Source organism: Helianthus annuus, chromosome 14 (genome assembly GCF_002127325.2).
Source record: "Helianthus annuus cultivar XRQ/B chromosome 14, HanXRQr2.0-SUNRISE, whole genome shotgun sequence".
NCBI classification, from domain to species: Eukaryota; Viridiplantae; Streptophyta; class Magnoliopsida; order Asterales; family Asteraceae; genus Helianthus; species Helianthus annuus.
Window position 1 is genome coordinate 150,080,377 of NC_035446.2, and position 19,775 is coordinate 150,100,151.

At 36.8% G+C, this 19,775-nt stretch overlaps 1 protein-coding gene and 1 long non-coding RNA gene across 2 annotated transcripts; both read right to left on the minus strand.

Annotated features, from left to right (window-relative positions):
* Nucleotides 1-3,051: 3,051 nt before the first annotated feature.
* LOC110898880 (DNA damage-repair/toleration protein DRT100) lies at nt 3,052-4,616 on the minus strand. The gene has a single exon (XM_022145737.2). The coding sequence runs from the start codon at nt 4,535-4,537 to the stop codon at nt 3,419-3,421; it is 1,119 nt and encodes a 372-aa protein (XP_022001429.1). The 5' UTR covers nt 4,538-4,616; the 3' UTR covers nt 3,052-3,418.
* Nucleotides 4,617-16,107: 11,491 nt separating this feature from the next.
* Nucleotides 16,108-18,060, minus strand: LOC118486708. The gene is made up of 3 exons (XR_004879623.1): nt 17,552-18,060; nt 16,908-16,986; nt 16,108-16,307 (listed from the first exon to the last, which is right to left on the minus strand). It is a non-coding gene; the product is annotated as an uncharacterized LOC118486708 (long non-coding RNA).
* Nucleotides 18,061-19,775: the final 1,715 nt, after the last annotated feature.

Sequence of the window (19,775 nt, forward strand, 5' to 3'; positions counted from 1 at the left end):
GAAGAAATAAGTGGATTTAATGGACTGAATATATATTTGGGTGCAAAATTTGCGTTTCTTTGAATTGTGAATAGATTCATTTCATACTCAAAAGTCTCTATTGGCAGTGGCTGAAGGCCTTAGGCTTTTTATTTTTTACACTTAATAATAATAACTATTTAATATTTTATTGATCCGACCACATGCAACATAAACGTTTTTAACCTGTTAATAAATAAAAAAACAACAAAGTAAAATGTTTACATGATATCTATTCAAGCTGTGTAGTACACGTGTTTATTCAAATCATGTTATACACGGGTAATTAAAGATGTAACTTTTTTTTATTATACAAAAATATATTTAATTAACCCGTGTAATACACGGGGTTCTAACCTAGTATATTATATGTAGACATAAATTTTAAAATATATATGTAGATAAATTAATTAATTAATAAATAATAAAACAAGTAGGGCTCATCTTTTGATCAACTTTTGAACTTTGGACATAAAGCTCCGAATGAGTTTAACTTGAAACCACTAAGTTAAGGGAGTCAAGTTCGAGCTTGCGTAAGCTCAACTTGGCTCATTTACACTCATAAATTTGTCTAGTCATTTGATAATGCAACATTCACAATTTATCTTACACGATTATTTTGTTCATCATAAGTCTTTACATTTATATTATCACTAACTTTTACATTAGACATGATGTCGATGAGGAAATTCTTTGGATCAAGGGTATATTGAGATCTGCCCGTTCGTCAGTTCTTGTCAATGGTTCGCCTACGTTCGAGTTTCAATGTTATAAGGGTCTAAGGCAAGGTGACCCTATTTCGCCGTTCCTTTTCATCATGGTTATGGACGTCCTGTCTTGTTTGCTTGATAAGGCAAAGTCGGATGGTCTCATAAACGGGTTGCAGTTGCCTAACAATGGTCCTTGTATCTCCCACCTTTTTTATGCGGACGATGCGATCATATTAGGGGAATGGTCGGAAGAGAGTATTCTCAATGTGGTTCTTCTTTTAAGGATTTTTCATGTATGTTTCGGTCTTAAAATCAATTTAGAAAAATCGAATATTTATGGATTGGGTGTGGACGAAGAGAGTCTTGGTGATATGGCGTCGTTGATTGGATGCAAAGTAGGGTCGTTCCCTTTTTGCTACTTAGGGATTAAAGTCGGTGCGAATATGAATCGGGTGGAGAATTGGAGACCAGTGTACGAGGTGTTTGATGCTCGGTTATCTAGTTGGAAGGCTTCTCTGTTATCGATTGGAGGTAGAGTGGTGCTCATCAAATCCGTTCTTGAGAGTCTATCCAACTATTACTTCTCTATTTTTAAGGCCCCGTGTAAGGTTATTGCTGATCTAGAGGCGAAAATAAGAAGGTTTTTGTGGGGAGGTTTTGAAGGTAGCAAGAAGCTCCATTGGGTGGCATGGAGTCGGGTTACTCTCCCAAGAATCAAGGTGGGCTCGGCCTTAGCAAGCTCAAAAATATCAATGTTTCGCTTCTCTGTAAATGGGGGTGGAGGCTTAAGGTGGAACCAAACAAATTGTGGGTTAGGGTGGTGAGTGCTATTCATAGCACTCCGCTAAACTGGGATTTTATTCCGTACAGAAGATCTATGGGTGGTGTGTGGTGTAACATAGCTAAAGTTCTCTCAAAGACATCGGTAGAAGGTCGACCGTTAAGACATTTTTTTCGAGGTAAGGTTGGGAACGGAGAGGATACGTCGTTTTGGCTGGACCCGTGGTTATGTAATGAGCCTCCTAAAATCGTTTTTCCTAATCTGTTTAACATAGAAAAGGAGAAAAGGTGTAAGGTGGCGGACCGGTTCAATTATCGGTCGGATGGCAGCGGTTTAGTTCTTAATTTCGAGTGGGCCTGGGCCAGACCACTCTCGGCTGGTATGGAGGTTAATGAGCTGGCCGATTTGTGTGGGAGATTGCTTAATGTCAATCTTGTGGATCGCGCTGATTCGTGGGAGTGGATTGGTGCTGATGACAAGGTATACATTGTGAAAGCTGTCAAAAGGTTACTTAATAAAACTGAGGTGCAAAACGTTAGTCTGGTGGAGCCGCTTGAAGATTGTAAATGGATCCCAGATAAGGTCAATATTTTTATGTGGAGATCCGCGTTGAACCGAATAGCGACGGTGGAAGCTCTAAAAAAAAGAAACATTGAGGTTCAGGAGGAGTCATGTGTTTTTTGCAGGGATGGTGAGGACTCGGTTGAGCATATCTTCTCTTCCTGTTACATTGCGGCGGTGGTTTGGAACCTTATTAGCAGGCGGTGCAACACTCAGAATCTGTATTTTTTTGGCTTCAAGGATATTCTTCAGATACATGATCATGTGGGATTTCACGGAGATAAAAAGGAAGCTTTCAAAAACATTGTGAGGATCACGGTTTGGAACATTTGGAAAGCTAGAAACAAGGCAAGGTTCGATGATAAAGATATAAAGGCGGGCGATTATATGCGAGGTGAAAGCGTCGGGTTATTTGTGGTTCAAAAATAGATCTAGGTATAAAAATTTGTCTTGGAATGATTGGTGTAAATTTGTAATTATGTAGTTGGTTGTGTTTTTGGCCCCCTCGGTTTGAGGGTGTCGGTGGTTCTTAATGAAGTATACCTTTCAAAAAAAAACTAACTTTTACATCAGTTTTGATATCATTTTATTTATTTTAATAACCAACTTGGTTTCAATTTATAAACAAGAAGATATATATATTTCCTATGAAGTTCATAAATTTTATCAAAAATTCAACCGTAACTTAAATTTTATTGCTATAAATCAATATACTTATTTAATTTTTACAAGTTTATATATTTATAAATCTTATAAAATTTATATATAAATTTAAATTTAATAAATATAACTTAAACTATATTAAAAAGAAAAATAAATACAAGAAAAACTATATAAATAAATTATAGTTCACACAATTAGAGGACTAAGATTATTATTCTGACCAATATTCATAATTCATAATAAGAATAAGAATAAGAATAAGAATAAGAATAAGAATAATAATAAGAATAATAATAATAATAATAATAATAATAATAATAATAATAATAAATTCAGCTAAACATTAACATATATCCATTCACTTATACACACACGAAACGTTATAAAAAGACAACGAAGGGACGAATATTTCAGCGTACTTTTACATAATTAAAAACGTGACATACATATTTAATAATCACAACATATTTTTAATATACCATAAGTACAATCAATGGATACGCATTAATATTTTTAATAATAACGTGACCCACTTCAAATCTCTTTTCCCTCCTTCGCCACGTCACACTATATCTACGTACTTCATAAACCTCCCGTCCGGCCACCGGAACTCCAACAAACTCCCGTCAATTTCACCGATAAGCCACCGGAGAACGGAGAACCATCAAGTAAACTAACAACACAGTCAACAACTCTTCAGAGGCTTTCCACACAAACAGTCATTGTTAACAAACGACGACGCTTCAAGATGCTCGAACCACGAAACCGCCGGAATCGCTCCACAGAGATGATTATAACTCAGATCAAGGTGTCCGATATACGACGCCGACGCTATCGACTTCGGTATCGGTCCTTTCAGATTATTATGACTCAAATCCATCATCATGAAGTAAGATCTAGGCCCGAACACGTCAGGTATGTTGCCTTCAATAGCATTTCTGCTTAAATTTAATATGCTAATGCTTGAATTCATCAACGTAGCCGGTAACTTACCGGAAATTCTGTTTCCGTCAAGGTTTAATGTCGCTAAAACCGCCATTTTACCGAGAGATTCAGGAATTGAACCGGAGATCCGGTTTAACGAGAGATCTAGATCTGAGAGACGGTAGATGTAGGATATCGTGTACGGAATCTGACCGTAGATCCGGTTTCCGGACAATAAAGCACGGCTGAGCATCCGAAGCTTCCCGAAGTTTATAGGTATAGTTCCGGAAATCAAATTGTTACGTAGATCTAGATGCATTAACGACTGCAGGTTAGCGATAGATCTCGGCATTCTACCGGAGATCCGGTTATCGGCGACGTTGAGAACCGATAACCGCTTGAGTTTTCCGATATCGAACGGAATCTCGCCGGAGATTCGGTTTCCGATGAGATCTAAAATACGAAGAAACGGAAGAGATGTGATGCATTTAGGTATTCTTCCGGAAATACCCTTCCAGTCGGCGATAATTACACTGGATAGCCTTTTAAGATTACAAATAGCTGGAGAAATGGACCCGTTCATGTACCCGGTCCGATGCGCGCGTTGGAAAATCGGGTCTTCGGACTCTCCACGTAGGTTTATGTCAGCAACCCGTTTAGTAACCGGGTCACAACTAACGCCGTACCATTTGTTACAACAGTCGTTACCCGTCCATGACTTAAAGATGCCCAAGTAAGGCTCGTGTAAGGCAGCTTTGAAAGCCAGTAACGCTGCCCTATCTGACGGCGGGCAGGCGTTAACGTTAACGGCGGTCCCAATAACTAACACCAAAACAGCTGTAATCAACAATGTGGTAGTGTAACTAGTGTTACTACCCATATTTTTCTTTCTTGTTTAACAGACGTGCATGTGGGAGATTGAGGGTGTTGGTTTGGGAATGGGGGGAGGGGGTTTAAATAGTGATCTTAATAACTATTATAGGAGGTGAAATGACGAGTTTGACCCTCACGTGTGGTGTGTGAGGTGGGGTGAACAGGTCAACATGGTAGGGAAGATGAGAATGGGGGGAAATAATAATGAATAGAGGTGATGCAGACTGGTGAGGGATAGGGGGTAATATGGAACCGCGTGGCATGTGCTTATCCGAGTGAGTTCATGGATTACATGTGAATTTAATTAATGGAATTAGGGGACATGAAATTGGAATTGTTTATTGATTGTGTGTTAAAGGGAATTGTGGACTAAGGCTGGCCTAAATTAGGTGTATCTGGTGTTGCAACCTACTGATGAAATTAGGTGTATCTGGTGTTAGGGTGTACGGGGTGTAAGAGTGGAATGCATTCGGTGACCCCATTTACCTAAGGGGAACACTGCCGTCATCCCTTAGGTGAGTGGGTGAGGGGAGTGAAATGGGTGGGGGTTCACCGAAGAGAGGGAGGAGAGAGGGAGAGCTTGACCAATCAATGCTTTTCTTTCTTTTTTTTTTTTTTTTTTTTTTTTTTAAAAAAAAAACCAATTCACCTAAGAGGGGAGTGCCGCCATCAATTTAGGGTGTTAGGGGAGTTTAAGAGGGGAGTTGACGTGGCACACGAGGATTGGTTGGGCGTAAGAGAGGGGACTCACCTCTTAGGTAAGCACCCCTTACACCCTTATAACCTACTGGCTTCAGATCGGCTTGTGTTATCAAGTCATGGTCCCGAACCAACCAATGCTACAAACGTGCACTTCCGTTTCTGGCGCTAGTGTCACGGCTTTTGAACTAACGAGACACCTCAATACATAAAGAGTTAACTTGTATTAAATGTCTTGGCGCTACACATTACATGTTCTAACATGAAAGTGTAACCAGTGACATACGAACCAAGGATTGATATGTTGGTCCAGCGGATAATATCTTGGACCTCTTGCAAGTCCAATGGCGTTGTTTGGGGCGCTACAACATACGACAACAGACTCCTCGTTAAGGGTACACTTGTCTAGGGTATCTCTACATTAAAAATGTTCATCTCCCCGTGTGGAGGAGGGCATTCAAGACATCACAACTACTCTGCATTTATCCATTTTTACAACCCACTAAGGAAATTGGCATTGCAACCATTTTTTAGTCAATGCAATTTTGGAAGCATTGTCAGTTAGGTTATAGCCTAGTGGTCAAGAGGAATTATCTCTTGTGGGGAGACCAAGGTTCAATCCTTGAGAGGTGTAAGTATTTTAGGGGAAAAATTAGTTGTTCAAAAATAAAAAAGTCAATGCAATTTTGGAGTTGCTAACTCAGTTAGGGTGTTCCTTGTCGCCTATTTGGAGTTTGTTGTGTACGTTTTTTTTTTTTTTTTGAACGGCAAATTTGGATCGCTGACGGACCACTGGAGTATCATCGTGCCAACAGCAGAACCACCCGATCATATCTATCTCCACTAGGCAATAATGCATATACACCAATTCAGGAGGAAACCCAATAAATTTGGAAAAACCCCCTTTGTGGGAATCGAACTCATTGTGTACGTGACTTCATTAATAGTTGTGGTTGACGGAATATGCAGATAACCCCTTATTCTAGCATCTTGCTTGATTTAATGAAATTCCTGTTGATCATTAAAATATAAAACAAAAGCGAAAAACGGATGGTAACATTCTTTTCGGGTGAATGGTGTTTTATGTTCAATACATATCACTATAAAAGAGAAGTATGTGATTGTTTCAGTGGTTAAACCTGCTCTAACTATTGATATGTCAATTAAAAGAGAAGATACTCACCCTTCAAAAGATGAAATAGTCAACCAGAAAGAGATAAAAGAAAATCTTGGGATCCCTCTTAATGACGATAAATGATGGTGTAACAATATAGCTGAGGTAATTGAGATACATAACGCGTATGACTAAATTGAATTCATGATGATGCAAGTAATTCGCACTTGAACTTTTAGTTTTTAACTTTTACGTTTAAGACTCATTTTTCCTTATTATTCATGTGTTACTTTTGCATTAGTGATTTCATGATGTCGTACTTAATAGTTTATGTTTAAGACTTATTTTTCCTTATTCATGTGTTCCTATATGAGCTATATTTTAATTTTATGACGTATATCCACCACAATGATGTTATAATAAATATATATGAGTAAAAAACTACAGTAAACGAGTATAGCAATGCAAAGTGTTACCCTTGCTGCATCGTGCGGGTTTCCCACTAATTTTTATAAATGGAACTTGTTTAAGAATAAACTATAGTAAGTTTTTAAATATATGTTTGATTTTGTATATTAAATGTATACTTATATTTATTAGACCATGCGTAGTCGTTTGTCGAATAATGCCTCCATCCTGGGGCGTTTTCTGCCATGTGGCAGTCCAGTCAGTATGGGGGCATTATTGGGCGTTTTTGCAAAAGTGGCGTAGTGGGAATAATGTCCAATAGCGCCCCTTCCATTAATTACACAATTATTTTTTCTTAAATTAAATAATGCCACAATGCCCCATTGGTCAGTCAACCATTGCCACAAGCCCCATTGGTCAATCAACCATTGCCACAAGCCCCTTCAGCGTGTTTCAAAAAACGCCTTGGGCCTTTTTTTGTCGAATATCGCCCCAAAACGCCGGGGTGTAGTGGCATGGGGGCGTGATTCGGCGTTTTGTTCGAATTTTTTTTATAAAACACGCCCCATTACGGGCGGTCTTATGATATATAATATTACTAATCCGTTTGGGAATAGCCCACTAATATTGATGAGATAGATTAGGGTTTAGGATAGCAAAAGCTCAAGGGTTCAACCTAGGGGTGAGCAGGAAACCAAAATAACCAAATCGTAACCGAAATAACCGACAAAACCGAACCAAAAAACCTAACCGAAACAAAAGTCGAAGGTTTGGTTTTCGGATTTTTAATAACCAAAAATTTCGGTTCGGCTTCGGATAACTATTTTTAATAACCGAAAAAACCGAACCGAAAGGAAAAAAAAACATATATTTTTATGTTTAAGTTTAAGTTGTTTATCTCATGCTATTAAAAATTCGTAATTTTATTCTTGAATATTAAGTATTTATAATAAAAATATTAACGTGTTTATTTATAAATAAGATATTTTATTTATTGCGTACAACAAATAACAACATTTAGTATAAAAATTAAATAATCTTTAAAGTATTATAAAAGAAAATGTCTTAATAAAAACTTTGGAGACACATAAAAATAACTTAAATGTAAACATATAAGAAATATTCTTAAATTTTAAATTATACCTTTTATTTTTGAATCTTACACAACTTTGTTTCAAAAACCGAAAAAACCGAACCGGTGTAAAAGCCGAAAAACCGAAACCAAACAGTTTTCAAAAACCAAAAACCAAACGGTTTTCAAAAACCAAAAACCGACATTTCGGTTTTTGTTTTGCCCAAAAACAAAACCGTGCACACTCCTAGTTCAACCCTATGGTATGCAAGTTTAGTCGGTAAAAAAAGTAGTAATAATTATAAGTTAATTAGATTGTGTTCGGCCGTTCAAAAAAATTTAGATCGTGTTCGAGTTACTACTCAACAACCCATTAAACATGTTTAAACAAATGAGTTAACTAAGTCGTTCGAGTTATAAAACTTTAAACATATACAGGTTAGGGGGGTTATCTTGAGAACGCTAAATATTGCGAGAACCGTGAGAACGAATGAAAAAACCAATCAAAACCAATTTTTTAATACAAAACTCATTGTAATTAAGAGACAACATCAAAAAAAGAATTTACAACATCAAATAATTCATTTCTCCTTTCAAAATCACTGTTTTTAGATTTTTTTACACATGTGTAAATATAACACATTTACACATGTGTAAATGGCAAACTTACACATGTGTAAATTTTCTTTATTTACGAATTCACGTAAATTTAAACGTGTAAATTAAATTTCTAACATTGTATTCGAGTAATAATGATAAAGGTAGAAAATTTTTTTGAATTTGAATTGTTTTTGACCAAGTTCTTGCGGTTTTTTAATTTGTTGTTACGGTTCTCACAATATTTAGCGTTCTCATTTAAACCCTCCCTACAGGTTAGAATTATATATATTTTTTTTACACGAATAAAATTGTGAGTGATGTAATAGTTCAATCCAATCCGTCAGACCACCACGATTTACCCCTCTTGGATTTATGGGAGTTCGCAGTTTGGTGGAGCACCACATTTGTCCGGTTTTGCAAAAATGGGGACCAAAGAAATAAAGCTACTAGGTCCCACCAAACATGTACTCAGAGTACTCCATATATATTCACTACCCACAAATAATTAAAACCAAATTTAAGAAGATAGCACCAAAAATCTAACACCTCAGCATCATCGCATTGGAAAACCAATCAATTTGTCTCTTCCATATTTATTAAGATAATGTATCACTTTTCAATTTTTGTAATATGTTTGCTATAAAAACTAAATTGTTAAATTATAAAAAAACAAACATAGCTAGCAGACATGTTAACTTACCTTAAGTAAACAAGAACAATAAACATATACTCGGTAAATCCTACAAATAAAAAAATTACTGATAAAGTTTGAAAGAGTTGGAATATAGATAAATCTTACCCTTATCTCTAGAGATAGAGATACCACTTTCAAAAAAACCCAAACACTACTACCAAATAATAACTTTGCCTTAAGATATGGACATATACATCAACAAAATAATAGACAAAATGTTGTGGATGAGTAACATAGTAAAGTATAAACAAATATAAAAGTCATAAGACCACATATATACATAGATGTTGGAAGATAAGTACGTGTAAATAGGAACTCTAAGCCCCTCCAAGCAAGTTAGGAACCCCCCTCCCCCTTCCCTCTTCTTTTAAAAGTCCTTAACCTTAATCTTACGTCTCCATAGACCCCTATCATGTATCATATCCTCAGAGAGATACAACTCTGACAAATTTTGCTTATCGCTCATCACAAGTCATTTTGAACCTACCTTTACTCCTCCTCCCATACATAGTCATGGATTCCATGGCTCTAACTAGCGGTGTTAACTGCCTCATCTTCAATCAATCAATCATACCCAGTATAATCTCACCCATAGCCATAACAACTATTAGTAGGGTCTGGGGAGGTTGCGATGTAGGCACACCTTACCTTTATCCCAAGGGACAGAGAGACTGCTTCTGGTGAGACCATCAGCTCCAATGACGATTCCATATATAAGAGCCATAGCAAACATACAATTGCACACAGCTAGACAAAAGGTAGTTCAAAAAAATTATTGTATTGTCCTAATAAAAATCTTAGTAAGCTATCAGACAATTAACACACTCATAACACATTAGACAGGAGATGACATGCACAATCCTTTTAAGACACTAAGTAAACCTACTAAGCTCCTAGGACAATAAACTAATACAAAGAGGTAATACCCACTAAAAGTCTTTGACCTTAATACTACGTCTCCACGAACTCCTATCCTCAATCATGTCCTCAGAGAGGTGTAAGTGTAACAAATCCTTTCTAATTCGCTCCTCCCAAGTCAGTTTCGGCCCACTTCTACTTCTTCGCCCCTACATAATGAGACTTTCTATTTAAGCGCGGATGTCGCTTGTCTTCTCCTGACATGCCCAAACCATCTTAACCTTCCCTCCCTTATCTTATCTGATATACTAGCTACTCCTAACCTCTCCCTAAAAACCTCATTTCTTATCCTATCCAACCTAGTGTGCCCACACATCCACCTCAACATCCTCATCTTTGCTACCTCCAGCTTACGAGCTTGTGTCTTCTTGATGGCCCAACATTTTATTCCGTATAACATAGCAGGTCTAACTACAACCTTTTAAAATTTTCCCTTTAATTTAGTTGGGAATCTCTTGTCGCACAATACACCGATGGTTGCTCTCCACCTACACCATCCAACTTGGACGCAGTGAGCTACGTCACTATCCAACTCCCCATCCCTCTGTACAAACGATCCTAAATACTTAAACTTAGTTTTCTCTAGGACTACTTGCCCATCAATGCTGATATGAGTGTCCCCGTTGTCATCTATACCACTGAAATGACTGTCACGCCCCAACCGATGGCGGAAACATCGAAGTGAGACGAAAACATGATTGTTCATAGCGTCATAACACTAATTTTGTGACAATATAAATTAATCAAGAGTTCATAAATATTAGAATGTCATACATTGTTCCAAACATGATCAAATTGTATAAAACATAAAACCAAAACATTCTTTATTTCTAAAGTGTGTTTCTAGTCCACCCTAACTTGTTTCTTCAATAGCCTTATCATTCAACCTGCAACATGTATTAAAATAAAGTTCAACAAATATGTTGGCGAGTATACAAGTTTGAATTCGTAGCATAATAATAAAAATGTTTTAATGTGCTCATATCCAACATGAATAATGCATACAAGTTACTAATATGCTGAATGATGTAAACTATATGTCAAACCAAAGTTTCCAATGCTATCGTGATTACCCAACGTCGTCGAGACGAAGAGGGTGTAACATGTTTTACTTAACAATACCCAAAGAATCAGGGCGGCGCGTTAATCTTATAGCGCTATAATTGTTAAGGTAGGCTAGCAAAGTTAATGAGCATATAAACACAATGTATACAGAGCATATGAGATTAACATGTATAACATGTTTTCATGCTTAAACGTGGATAGAGTGTGATTTGAATAAACAAGTCTTATAGTGTTGTGTGTTTTTGTATAATATACATGTTGCACCCAAAGTGTTTAAAACGAAAATGGGATCGAGTATACTCACTGTTTTTGTGTAAGGTTCTACTTAAACCGCGAGCGGAGTTAATGAGGTTTCGAGCACCGAGATTACACTTAAATGTTTAAACGAGAGTATAAGTATTCTGTCGCAGAGGGTGTTGGATCAGATTGTTAAAATACGTGAAATGTACGGGATAAAACGAGTAACAGATTGATTCGTACGGATGGACATAGTCCATGGTGCGGATCAACGTTTTTAGTAAAAACGGACCGGACTGTTATGGTTTGATACAAACTGATTTGATTGTAAAACAGTAAAGTAAATCATTCAAAACAGTAAATGAAGTAATCAGGTGCAGTAGCTTATGTTAAAATTGAAGATAAATGATTTTGTTTAGGAGGTTGTCGGTTCGTGCCGATGGACTTAGTCCGTTCGTGCGAACCGACTGTAAATGTCGTGAATAGTTTAATTTATAATCGGATTTAATTGCAACCGTTGAGTAAATTGTTTCAATTATTCAAATCAGTAAATAAAACGATCAAAGGATGACGATCATGTGTGAAAACATAAATTAAAATCAAAACATGAAACACAGAAGATTGTCCGTTTGTACGGATGGACTTAGTCCGTCCGTGCGAACCCACTGTTATGATCATAAACGGATGTTTGATCCATTTAGCCAGATCATTTCTTGATGGAAGTTAACCCTTAATGCAAACCCTTAACTATGGTGTCACACCCCGGCCGCGTATAACATGCAACCGCGGCGGAAACGCCGGGGAGTGTTGGGACAGAATTAATTGTTTCACAACTATGGCATACAAAGTTATATTTTATTTATTAAACACGAGTGTTACATCGTTTCAAAACAGGAAATAAAGTGTTTATAACATAATTAAACTAGTCTATCTTCGTTTTATGTCTCTAAGGCACAGGTCCGCCCTAATATCACATTCATCATCCTAAGCGACAGTTCCTGAAAACATATATGAAAGTAGGTACGTCAGCATAAAAATGCCTGTGAGATACATAGGTTTTGTGAAAATGGGATTCATGACTTGAGTTTAAAGAAAACGTTTAATAACAGTCAGTCATGAACCTTGTAAATCGTTTTGTCTTGTAAATCATTTGAAAAACGATAAAACCAGATGATATGTATAAATAAATGTAAGGTTAAACGAATAACCAAGTAAAATGATTTGTATAAGATAAGTTGTTGGTAAAAATAATGTCTTGGGAAGAATATGTTATTTGTGTAAAACGTAATATGTCTAACCTGAAATGATTTAGATAACGCTACGATATGTAATATTATACAAACACTTATATATAGGAAGTACCAGCGGCATATCCACCATGTTTGTATCGTATTACACCTGTTTCGTTACTTAAATCATTTACCCAAACCAACCACCATGTAAATTGTTCATGTATAAGTTAATTGTCAAGTGTTATTGTGTAAACCATATCGAAATGTCTATGTTCAATGTAACCCACCAAATGTGTATATAAATGTCAAAATGTTTATGTTTAATGTAGATCATGTAATGTGTACCCAAAATATATCATGTATGGTAAGTGAAATATATCAACTAAACCATATGTAAAATGCACAAAAACAAGGTATTGAAGTAAAACATGGTTTAAATCAAAGTTATGTTTTGTGGAACAAATGCATGCTATACTGATACAAACATTTATGCAGTATTGTGAAAATGCATACATCCAAGCCTTGAGATTGTGGCGATAAACCCTTAAACAAATTAAAGGTTTATCTAAGTTATGTGAATCGAATTCGGTCATTCCTTTCATCCAAACCAACCTAGGATGTCCGGAACGGGAGTTGTCAATTCCTATGGTACCACTACCTACTAACGGGCGGCATGATCGGTGTTAATGAATGTACATTGTATAATTTAAACAAACCAAATGTCATACCAAAATGTAGGCATGGGATGAATAATTGTACTAAGTACGCACACAATGGGCATACATAGCATAAAATGTAGTGTAAAATGATGTACTAAGTACGCACACAATGGGCATACATAGCATAAAAGTCATGCAAATCAATGTGCTACCATGCTCAGTCAACATACATAGCAGAAAAGGTAATGTAAAACAATGTGCTTAATATGCTAAGTAAACATATGTAGCAGAATAATGTATTGTAAATCATGTACTAATCAGTGTACTAAAGAACATAGCAAGTATATGATGTGAAAACAGGAAAGCATGAAAGTAACAAGTAGGCACATGTGTTTCACCCCAAAACAGTTTGGAAAACAGTAAAAGAGGGGTTCAATGTACTCACCTGAGATTGCTTTGAAGTTCTTGTATAATAACCAAATAATGCTAGAGATCACGGGATATCAAACGGCACCTAATAGGTAGCTATGTTAATATACCGGACCTAAATCGGAGGATCGGATAGTATGCGGGTTCGTAAACCAAACGAGTATGGAGACTCGTGTAATATGGTTTAACAAAGCCTACATACTAAAATGAAACCTAACCTAAGTGCTTACGACCCGTTTAGGTAGCTTATGCTACCTTAACGCGTCGTTCCCGTAGAATGCGTTTGGAACGCCTAACATCGTGACCATAAGGTATAACCTCGGAAGGTTACAGCTATGGTCACCTAATGTGCTTGGTCGGATCCTAATGATCGACCAAATGGGTCGGGTTCGAAAGTGTAAGCGATTGTTTAGATCGCTTACCTTACGACCCTATATAAGCACTAAACTAAAAGTGACGAGCTAAGCATGTTAGAACATGCTTAACTAAGTTTAGAAAACAGGTTTGGTATCAAAACAAACGGTTTTGATACTCACGAGTAGTTTGGTTACAAAATACGCAAGAATGTGCATTTTGGCCGAAACTACGACTCGTCACTGAGCTTAGATAACGTGGTAATCAGTAGGTATAGTCACTACGGACTATAACCATCATGATCACGCTCACGTTATGAAGTTCCAACGAACTTCGTGTTGACCATAAGCTGGTCAACGCAGAAAGTCAAACAAAGTTTGACTTTAGCACTAAAAAGCGATTAAAAGAACGAAAGAACACTTACGAATGGTCCCCGAAAGCTAAACTTGATCCAGGAGCTCAGGTATGAGGCAATGGCATCAACTTAGAGCTCTTTGATCAGTTTTGTGGGTTTTAACACAAATGGGGGGGGTATTTATAGGAAAAGCAAGACCGTTAGGATCGTTTCTTGAATATCGTGCCACGATCTCATGCGTACACTTGTCAAGATGTTGTGGTATCATATAGTGACCCTAACTCCAGAGATTGTGAAAGGGCATTGCCCTTTGGAGTGATTAAAAGGCCAAATTCAGCCAAAAAACGAGTTTCTGCATCTGCAGGGCTCACGCGGCCCGCGTCAGCATACAGGCAAAACTCAGGCGGGCCGCCTGGCCTTGTCTGATCTGCACAACTTTCAGAAATGACAGTTTTAGTCCCTGTTGCATATTTAAGCCATTTCCAACACTTTTAAGGCCCGTAAAGCCAACTTTAAGGCCCTAAAATGATGCCTAAACATTGTGGACATGAAACATGCTCAAAAATATTCCGGATGTCAGTTCGTTTGGTCGTACGAACGCGATGTTCGGTTAATTACGACGGAATGCGCATAAGTGCGAAAGACGATCCAAATTGCGCGACAAATGGATTTTTCTCATGCCAAACACTAAGGAATAATATAAGGATGCTTACATAAATTTTTGGATGTCCGGATGTATTCAGAACGTAAGTTATGCGCGAAAGTGCAAACTTGTGCACTTTTTGACACTTTTAGTCCCTGAATGATCCAAAAGTTTATTTTAGCACACCGAACACCTCAAAGCCAATTTCTAAGCTTTGTAAAGGATATTTATGGTATGTTTAACTTATGGACATGTTCCGGAATGTCTGTTTTAGTACGAATCGTCATACTTTTGCAGTTTGTCAGGTTTAGTCCCTGTAAGCGAATCAACCTTGTTTTTGCCATACCAAAGCCTTCAAAACTTATTTCTAAGTTATGTAAAGGTTATTTAAGGTATGTTGAGTATATGTTGATGTTCCGGAGTATTTGTCGCATTAAACTGAGTACGTTTACGCACCAGTTTGCGTATAATTCTCCAGAAAGCAATGTAGAGTTTAAAATCGAACAGAAGTCAAAACATGAAAAATGTAAAACACAACCAAACAAACATTGGGATCAAATAACATTGTTTTATTGATAATTGAACTGTTCATAATGATTTCGAGCACAAATGTTACAGTTTCCCCTACTTGTGGAAATTTCGTCCCGAAATCTATTTAGAGGAAACTCGTGGAAAAAGATGCGAATATTTTGCCTTCATTTGATCTTCGCGTTCCCAAGTAAACTCGGGTCCACGTTTAGATTCCCAGCGAACCTTGACCAAAGGAATGCGCTTGCGTTTAAGCCACTTGACTTCACGTTCCATAATTTCCACCGGTTTCTCAACAAATTTCAGTGTTTCATCAACACGAATTTCGTCAAGCGGTATGTGGATGTTCTCATCAGCTAAACACCTCTTGAGATTGGACACGTGAAAGGTTGGATGAACATTTCCAAGTTCAGGAGGTAACTCAAGTCTGTAGGCTACCTTACCGATTCTTTCGACGATCTTGAATGGTCCAACGTATCTAGGTGCAACTTTTCCTTTCTTTCCAAATCTGATCACACCTTTCCAAGGTGAGAACTTATGTAATACTTGTCACACCCCAACCGATGGCGGAAACATCGGGATGAGACGAACAAATTGCTCAAAACAACATAACACTAATTGTGACAATATAGATTAAATCAAATTTCATAAATGCTAAGATGTCATAAAAGATTCAAACATTGTACCAAAAATAGTTCAAAGCATTGTTTATTCTAGATGGGTTTCTAGGTTCATCCTAGCTTGTTTTCTTGATCACTTCGTCTATCAACCTGCAACATGTATTAAAATAACATCAACAAAAAGTTGGCGAGTATACAAGTTTGATACATAGCATAAAGTAGAATAAAAAGTTTAAGTGCTCATATCCAACATGAATAACATGATCCAAGTTACTACTTTGCCTTTCCCAATAGACTAGCGGGAGGTTAACACGTTCAACTTGTTCAATACGATCAACTTGTTAGATACGTCCAACTTGTTAGATACGATCAACTTGTTAGATACGATCAACTTGTTAGATACGATCAACTTGTTAGATACGATCAACTTGTTAGATACGATCAACTTGTTAGATACGATCAACTTGTTAGATACGATCAACTTGTTAGATACGATCAACTTGTTAGATACGATCAACTTGTTTTAATACGATCAACTTGTTTTAATACGATCAACTTGTTTTAATACGATCAACTTGTTCAAATACGATCAACTTGCATAGCATATGAGATTAACAAGCAGCAAAATGTTTCGTGTTTAAATGTGGATAGAGTGTGAATATAACAAGTTTCAAGTGTTGTGTAATTTGAATATGGAATACATGTTGCACCCAAAGTGTTTAAAACGAAAATGGGATCGAGTATACTCACATTGGTTGCGTAGCGTTGCGATTTCTTGTAATAGTGCACGAGTAAGGATGGAGAATTCAAATGCACGAGAGTGATTATCCTAGATATTTAAAATGGCACATAACGAACTCGTTAAAAGTTATAGGTTAAAATAAATTAATTATTTAGGTGGTTTTATCTAATTATTTTAGGATTCTATTATAAAAGAGATTAAGGAGTATTTATTTTAATAATTTATGTAAGGGTTTTATTGTGAAGATTTCATATTTAAAATAACTAATATATGACACAGTTTGAAAACGTTGAGTTTAAAAATCAAGATATGAAAATCTGCATTAGTGGTTTCACCATTATGAGCTACCAAATAATACAATAAAATACTAGATCATATGAAAACTTGAACATTTAAAAGCATGTTCCTAGTTATTATGAAATAAGTTCAAAACTGTATAAAGGTTTTAAACTGATTCAAAGAAAACCAACGGGAGTGTAATTTGTTCCTAAATGTGGATCAAGAAATAGAGCAGAATTAAACACATTTATTTGAGAACACAAACATACATAACTAGAAGCTTACTTACAATACGCACAGTAACCTTAATGTGATAAAGACTCAGATTTAAAGTGTGGGTTAGATGATTATCAAGATGAAAAAAAGGTTATACCAAAACAGTGCGGCGTAAGTTTCCGATTGAACTTCGACTCCGGCGAACAACTGAAACGTGATCTTCGGGTCTCCGGCACGTTCTGGTACCTCCGGCGTCATCTGCGTTGTTCCGGCGAACTGTTATTGAAACAGAAAGGGTGAGAGGGTGGCAAAACGTATCGGGTTAGTCTCCGATGTATGCTCCGGGATCGTACTAGTGTTCCGACAAGCTGTTAACAGAGAGTTTGTGCAACGTGCCATTGATTCGAAAAGGTTGTGGTCGTGTCGAGAGGGGATGAGAGGTGTGTCGAAACAGATTTGTGGGTTGTATGAGGATGTAAAACGGAGGTGAAGGTCCTCGGCTTTTATTGACTTCACATGTATCGTAAGGATGGTAATGATTTGTGATGGTTCGGCAGAAAAGGAAACGCGTTTCTTGTTTCGGTAAATTACTGATTTCCGAAATTAAGAGAAAGGAAACCTTCAATCACGGCCTTGATCAATCGAAATTGGAAAGACAGCTAATGGTTTGCTGTTTCCTTCGCTGTGCATGGCTGGGCGTCTAAAAAGGAAAGGATTTCAAAAGATCCGCAGCATGTTATGTTTAAAGTGAAGCTGACAAAGATCATATGGAAGCAATGGCGTAGTGGTTTGTGGTGCGCGTTTTGTTTCCGAACCGGGTGGAGACCCGAGTTCGAGTCTGGGCATTGCCCCCTTTTTTTTTTAAGATTCAAGTTTCAAATTTACTAAACAGTCCCTAAGATTCAAGTTTCAAATTTACTAAACAGTCCCTGAGGTCCCTGAGGTTTCATGAACTATATTAGCTGAATTAACGTATTACACTAACCTAGTTAGTGCATAAAACACTAGTAAACTAGTTAGTTATATAACTAAGTTTGCCAACCTCGTTTATTAACAATATTAGTTTTAATTTAGATTAAGAATTATTATTATTATTATTATTTTTATTATTATTATTATTATTATTGCTTTTAAAATTATTTGTTTAACTAGACTAACTAGATTATAAAAGAATAAAACTTTTATTGCAAACTTAGCTAATTTAATTAGTTAAATAAAATAAACAAGTAATAATATTGATAATTATTTCTTTAATAATTGAATAAAGGATTTAAATAAATATTGAATAAATATATAAATAAATAAATGATTAAAAATGAATAAATGATTTAAATAAAAGAATAAATAATTAATAAATAATGTATTTTATTAAATAAATGAATAAATAAATAATTTGATAAACACGAAAAATTACGGAGCGTTACAATACTCGATCACCGACTTGAAAATCCAAGGGCTTGCGTTTTAGGTCCGCGTAACTCTTTTGACGGCTTCTAGCTGTCTGAAGGTTATCACGAACTTTCTTAACCTTATCTGTTGTCTCTAAAATGAGGGCAGGTCCAGTAAGTTGAGCCTCGCCGATCTCATTCCAGCAGACTGGTGAACGACATTTTCGACCATAGAGAGCCTCGAAAGGAGCCATGTTGATGCTGGAGTGATAACTGTTGTTGTAGGAGAATTCAATCAATGGAAGATGTGAATCCCAACTACCACCAAAATCGATCACACAAGCTCTAAGCATATCCTCCAGAGTCTGGATTGTTCTTTCAGATTGACCATCCGTTTGCGGATGATAAGCTGTGCTCAGATTAAGTTGGGACCCCATAGCAGATTGCATGGTTCTCCAAAAATGAGAAGTGAAACGAGCATCTCTGTCAGAAATGATGTTCAAAGGAACACCATGTCGAGCTACAATTTCATCCACGTAGATTTGAGCAAGTTTATCAGCCGAAAAATCCTCACGGATTGGCAAGAAATGCGCTGATTTAGTAAGACGATCGACAACTACCCAGATGGCATCGTGACCTTTCTTTGTGCGCGGAAGTTTAGTAATGAGATCCATTGTAATGTTTTCCCATTTCCAAACTGGGATCTCTGGTTGCTCAATAAACCGGAAGGACGCTGATGTTCCGCCTTCACCTTAAGACAAGTAAGGCATTTTGATACATATAAGGCAATGTCTTTCTTCATACCAGGCCACCAATACTGAACACGAAGATCCTTATACATCTTATCTGAGCCAAGATGAATAGAATAACGAGACTTATGGGCTTCATCCATAAGCAAGGTACGAAGATTATCTTGGCTTGGGACCCACAAGCGGTCCATGAAGTAATATGATCCATTGTCCTTCAGTTCCAGAGCAGGAGTTATGTGATAAG

Bases quoted from the DNA above. Each gene is read 5' to 3' on its own strand.
- LOC110898880 (XM_022145737.2), bottom strand. From the start codon at position 4,537: ATGGGTAGTAACACTAGTTACACTACCACATTGTTGATTACAGCTGTT.